General features: G+C 31.9%; 1 protein-coding gene across 1 annotated transcript in view; it reads right to left on the bottom strand.

The window, feature by feature from the left end:
* Window positions 1-3,184: 3,184 nt before the first annotated feature.
* LOC111614225 (group 10 secretory phospholipase A2-like) overlaps window positions 3,185-6,720 on the bottom strand; it is a 5,005-nt gene continuing 1,469 nt past the window's right edge. The window contains exon 2 of the mRNA XM_023355608.1: window positions 3,185-3,453. Coding sequence (XP_023211376.1) covers window positions 3,185-3,453 — 269 coding nt within the window. The remainder of the gene's footprint in view (window positions 3,454-6,720) is intronic.

Here is a 6,720-nt window from a genome sequence, read left to right as displayed (position 1 = left end):
CCAGGAACTCACTACAACTATTATGAACGAATTAGAAAGGTCAAGGCTGTAATATCCCCTAGGCAAGGACGTACGAAGCTCCGATATTTTTTCAATCAATTTTTTTCACACATGGGTTTCTTTCATTCCGGATGGGTTACACAATGGCTTCTTACCGAGCATAAAACTGTTTTTGAAATCTCAAGACAACAAATCCGCTTTAATTATCTAATAATAAGAGCAAATGTTTAAATATTTGTCATGTAATCTTATCTTTTAGAAATATTATTTAATAAAAATAATACTGTATTTTACTAAACGAAATTTAATATTTGCATTAACCGTATAAATTTAATGACTGCTGCTGTCAGTACAGAGAAAGAGGGCGCTTAGTAGGTTTATGTTGGTTGCTGGAAATTTGGCTCTGTTTTTCTTCGACGATTTTGCGGAAATAGTGATTGTGTACGAAAGTGTTATATACTGTTGGATTCCATTTTTCACAAGGAACAAAATGGTGTCAAGATCGTCTTTGTAGACCTAATAGGTCGGAAGCTGTGACCTTTGGAACATTTGATTTTCTTCGAACGCGATTAACTGGAATATTTTAACAGACTTTTATTAACTGTCATCGGAATCGTACCCGGACTCATACTGTGAGTGCACATTTTAAATATGGGGTCATTCGGATAATCAGTTTTCGGAATATCGGTCATTTCCTGTCTAATTTTGGGCGGTTTTTGTGGGCTTCCGGATGTTCGAATTTAAATTTGGTCGACACCAACATGGACAGAAAGAAAAATGTTACATAACTGTGAAGTTTCATGTCTATNGACAGGATTTTAAATGATGCAACGAGAATGGAATGTGCATAAAGAATAAAATTTTTTTAAGTTCATTGTTCTCTTCTATTTATTAAGGTGTGGTCGGGGTAGTTGATTGCATCTTAACAATATGGCGTTCCATACCAGGAACTCACTACAACTATTATGAACGAATTAGAAAGGTCAAGGCTGTAATATCCCCTAGGCAAGGACGTACGAAGCTCCGATATTTTTTCAATCAATTTTTTTCACACATGGGTTTCTTTCATTCCGGATGGGTTACACAATGGCTTCTTACCGAGCATAAAACTGTTTTTAAAATCTCAAGACAACAAATCCGCTTTAATTATCTAATAATAAGAGCAAATGTTTAAATATTTGTCATGTAATCTTATCTTTTAGAAATATTATTTAATAAAAATAATACTGTATTTTACTAAACGAAATTTAATATTTGCATTAACCGTATAAATTTAATTAATTATATCTTTTGTATATATTTGTGTGCAATTTACCAGATTTACAGTATTAAATATTATATATTTTTATTGAAAAATATTCTTTTTAAAAATCGGCTTCTATATACTGTAATTTTATAAACTCTTTTTTTATGAAATCAGTAGAATCGACTTGAAATCAATTACATATTCCGAAGAGCGGATTTGAAGCGTTATTGAAAGTATGAAAATCTCAAATGTCAAAATATGAACTGTGCATTGAAAGTATATTCTTTGGCTAATTGGATCATTTTACTGATAAGTTATATAAACCTAACCCCAGAACTAGGCCAACTGTTTTCTTCTTTTTTTTATTCAAGTATTGGCTGACATGTTAGGTACAAAGGAAAAGCATCAGCCATACTGACCTACATGTGTCCAGCAACAATTTGGACAAAGAAGCATTAAAGAATGACGATTGAAAGACTTTTTTAACCCTGTCATTTGCAGACAATTGAATATGATTAATGCACATATGATTCAATCAGAATTATTGCTAAAATATGATAAAATAAATATTTACTTTAATACATTTTAGTCTTTAATATGATTACATATGAATTTAAGTTACAATCATGGCAGATAAAATGCACACTGTAAATTATAATCTTTCATATAAAGAAATAGATATAATTTTTAAAGAAAAACCACACTAAACGAATATAGGTAAAACAAAATGGAGCAGACCATGACAAAAGATTTTAAGCCTAGTTTCATCCGATAAAATAAATTACATTCTAACGTATTTGTTCCAGATTCTAGTTTTATTTTACAGAAAATAAATCTTAGAAATCCGAGAACATTTACACATTATCGCTTGTTGTATAATTATCATTAGAGCGGAACAATTCCTTATAGTAGAACGAATGAGCAGAGACGTGTCTAACTTATATACAGTATTTCATTAGAAATTCGGTTTTCCGAAACAAAACTACTAAAATTATTACGACAAATAAAAATAGTAAATTTCATGATCTATGATTTAATTATTTCATTTTGAATAACATTACATATTTACTGTCTTGTCATACAAAAAAAGATTGTATAGAAAGACATTTCATCCAATTTTGTTGTGATAATTTAACTGTTTTTCTAAAATATACTTTATACGTGATCATTAGAAAAGTCCAAATCTCAAAATTTGTTCAGTCGATGAAACAAAAAAATGAACAAAAAAGACGTTCGATAATTTCAGATTACATTTCTTTTTTCTTGTTTTAGATAAAGTCCTTTGACCTTTACTCAAAGGCATAATTTAAACCTTTTTTAATGTAAAGAAAGGCGAATTTTTAGAAAGAAGAAAGAGATTTTAAATAGGCGACATATCAGATTTATGACGTCGAGATCAAATCTGGGTTTTTCAAATCTCAAGCAATCCACGACGTGGGTGGAGACAAATTGTGTCACCGACCTTGAATGGCATGCCAAGCAAGGACGTCGTTCGTCCTCTTACCGCTGCGAGCTGTTAAATTCGAAACTTGTTTGAATAAACCAGCGCAGTTTCTAAATAAATGGAACTTAACCGACGATAAAATGGTGCGTTTTAAAAATACTCTTGTAAAACGCGTGTAATTGTATAATGAAGGTTAACCTCCTTCTCTCGAATATATTAGAATTTCTTTTAAATTATCAAGAAAGTGGGACTTTCTATAAATAGATATTCACGGAGGAATCCTAGTTAAGAGTAATCTACCATAAAGCATAATTTACGCAATCAGAAACATCGCGTGCGTAATGGCGTGTTATTGTACTCTGTAACGAATTACATATATGTTTATGTACGTATATTTATACAAAGATAATAGGAACACCTTCCGAAAGTCAGAAAAATTGTTTGCATTTATGACCAGGACGCAAGTTTGATTGAGATATGTAAATTCCCAATTCTCACCTATCTATGTCATCGACGGGATCTCCAGCCCCAAGGTAACCACAATAACAGCCGTAGCTCTTGTAGGCCAGAGGGTCACACCCAGTTGTGCATCGTAACATTCCTGCTAACTGCATAATACTACGTCGAACTCGAGAAGGTCGATTCGACGCCGATTCCACGCCTCTGTCGGCGCCTTCTTGTCCCTCTGTTTGGTTGGTATGGGGCTTCCATGTAGGCGATTTGTTGTCTCCGGTTATAGACTTCTTTTCTGTAGTCGATGCTCCTATAAGAAATTTCTAATATTAAATTTTATATTTCAATGAAAATTCATACGAGTACAATTTGTTTGGAGGCTAAGAAACGAGGTATTTGGAGAAGTAGCTGTAAAAAACACGAAAATATTAACAGATGTACATATATAAAAATTTGTTGTCATAATGATGAAATGAGAGTTTTATATGACCATCGATCGTGAAACAAATTAAAATAAAATTATACAAAGCAATTGGAGTGTAACTAATTCTTCCAATCGTGCAGTGAAAAGTTCCAAAATTCCGATTAGCCTCAAAAATGATAAAATTAATAAGAACCTTTTTATGACTTGAAAATAATTATCCTAGTTTTATATAAATTTAAAAAGTTTAATTCATTTTTTAAATTAGATAGTGAGTTTAAAACATGTTTAAAATTCTTTTTAATATCCTATTTAAAAAATATTCTGTGTAAATTATAGGGAACATTTTTTAATATGCAAAGTAATTTTTCATTACATTCAGTAATAATAATTTAAACGTTTTTATTTGTATAACTGGAGGATATTATTAACATTCCTAATTATTGTTGATAAAGATAATTAGAGTGATTTTTATGTGAAATATTTATACAAAATGCAAATTTACGAATTGTTTATTAAATAATTAGATATTTTTCCATTTTTAAATATTCAATGGAAGTTTTAAATTAAAAACCAGGCGAAAGTTTTTCCGTTTTATACTCCAAATCAGAAGAAAAAAATTTTGACAGGATTTTAAATGATGCAACGAGAATGGAATGTGCATAAAGAATAAAATTTTTTTAAGTTCATTGTTCTCTTCTATTTATTAAGGTGTGGTCGGGGTAGTTGATTGCATCTTAACAATATGGCGTTCCATACCAGGAACTCACTACAACTATTATGAACGAATTAGAAAGGTCAAGGCTGTAATATCCCCTAGGCAAGGACGTACGAAGCTCCGATATTTTTTCAATCAATTTTTTTCACACATGGGTTTCTTTCATTCCGGATGGGTTACACAATGGCTTCTTACCGAGCATAAAACTGTTTTTGAAATCTCAAGACAACAAATCCGCTTTAATTATCTAATAATAAGAGCAAATGTTTAAATATTTGTCATGTAATCTTATCTTTTAGAAATATTATTTAATAAAAATAATACTGTATTTTACTAAACGAAATTTAATATTTGCATTAACCGTATAAATTTAATGACTGCTGCTGTCAGTACAGAGAAAGAGGGCGCTTAGTAGGTTTATGTTGGTTGCTGGAAATTTGGCTCTGTTTTTCTTCGACGATTTTGCGGAAATAGTGATTGTGTACGAAAGTGTTATATACTGTTGGATTCCATTTTTCACAAGGAACAAAATGGTGTCAAGATCGTCTTTGTAGACCTAATAGGTCGGAAGCTGTGACCTTTGGAACATTTGATTTTCTTCGAACGCGATTAACTGGAATATTTTAACAGACTTTTATTAACTGTCATCGGAATCGTACCCGGACTCATACTGTGAGTGCACATTTTAAATATGGGGTCATTCGGATAATCAGTTTTCGGAATATCGGTCATTTCCTGTCTAATTTTGGGCGGTTTTTGTGGGCTTCCGGATGTTCGAATTTAAATTTGGTCGACACCAACATGGACAGAAAGAAAAATGTTACATAACTGTGAAGTTTCATGTCTATATATTCATTATTAAAGAAAATATGGCGATTCTACTAAATTTTACTTTTGCACATTTTTCTGTTCTATCTCGTTGCTTAGCAATGGTCATTGGCTTTTCCAGTTCGAAATGGTTTTTTCTCGATTTTCTCGTTTGTAAATTATTTTTCGCTATACAAAGCCATTGTTAGTTTTATTCAATTCATTAGTAATTAAGTATATTTTTAAGTTTTATTTTTTATTAATTATTATTTGATTCTACTGTATGTTATTATGGATGCATCTGAATGTATGCACTTACATGCTGCACGTTCAGCAGCTAATGGGGTTATATCTGAACTAAAAGATTATATTGTAGAAAATGCGCATTGCAAATTTTCCACCCCCAGACATACTGAATTCATCCTTGATTGCATGAAGCGTGTTGTTTCAATTTATGAAGAGGGTGCAGTTCTTTCTATGTTAAAAGAAATTTCGGGAAAAATCGATGATATCAATAATAAAGCTGACAAAAATATAATGCCTATTCCTACATATAGTGCTATATTACAATCGGGAAATGCTATCACTGCAATTAAAAATAATTCACCTAACATTCCACAGAAGTCTACTAAAGATGTACTTTTAATTTATGGGAAAGGTGATAATACAAACAGCGATACTACTCGTAATATTATACAGCAACGTATAAACCCTTCCAGATTGGGGATTGGCGTTGAGCGAATACGTCATATCAGAAGGGGAGGGATTGCTGTGCATTTAAGTAATAAAAAAGATCTTGAAATTTTGGAAAATTGTGTACATGAATCCGTTCCTGAACTTGAAGTTAAAAGACCAAAAAAGAGGGATCCATATATAGCAATATATTCTGTTCCAGCGCAATTAACTCGAGAAGACCTATCAGCATTTATATATGAACAAAATCCGATTATACACGAAAGCTATTCAGAAGAGGAATTTTACAATCAATTTAAAATAAAATATAATCTTGGGCGCAAAGAGGCTCCTTATTTTAATTGGGCAGTTCAAGTCACCCCACAGGTGAGAATACACCTCCTTACTGCTGGTAAGATTAATTTAAAATGGTCGCGATGTCGTGTGGAGGACTTTTGTCCCATAAAACAATGTTTTCGATGCTGCAAATTTGGCCATACTGCAAAATTTTGTGAACAGGAAGCTATTACCTGCAGCCAATGTGCAGGAGATCATACTTACAAGCAATGTCCAAACAAAACTTCACAACCATTTTGTATAAATTGTCAACGTGGTAACCTAGGTAACGTTTGTCATAATGCACGTGACAGTACATGTCCCGTATTCAAGAGAATTAAAAATAGTATTATAGAACGTACTGAGTATGGATTCTGACAATGGATACCGTATACGTTTCCTACAAATTAACTTAGAAAGAAGGATTTCCGCAACTTCACTTCTTGCTTCTAACTGTAATAAATACGATATAATTCTAATTCAGGAGCCATACTGTAAAAACAATAATCCTTCCTGTCTCCCGACTTACTGTAATATTCTTAAAGGTACAGATTCTTATCCTTGGGCAGTCACTGTAATTACTAAGCTTGATTACCCTCTATTATATCATAAAAATCTTTCTA

The sequence above is a fragment of the Centruroides sculpturatus genome, unplaced genomic scaffold (assembly GCF_000671375.1).
Source record: "Centruroides sculpturatus isolate CEXI.00-Female unplaced genomic scaffold, Cexi_2.0 scaffold1901, whole genome shotgun sequence".
NCBI lineage: Eukaryota > Metazoa > Arthropoda > Arachnida > Scorpiones > Buthidae > Centruroides > Centruroides sculpturatus.
The sequence above is the reverse complement of the archived record's forward strand: the minus strand, read 5'-3'. Positions and strand labels throughout refer to the sequence as shown.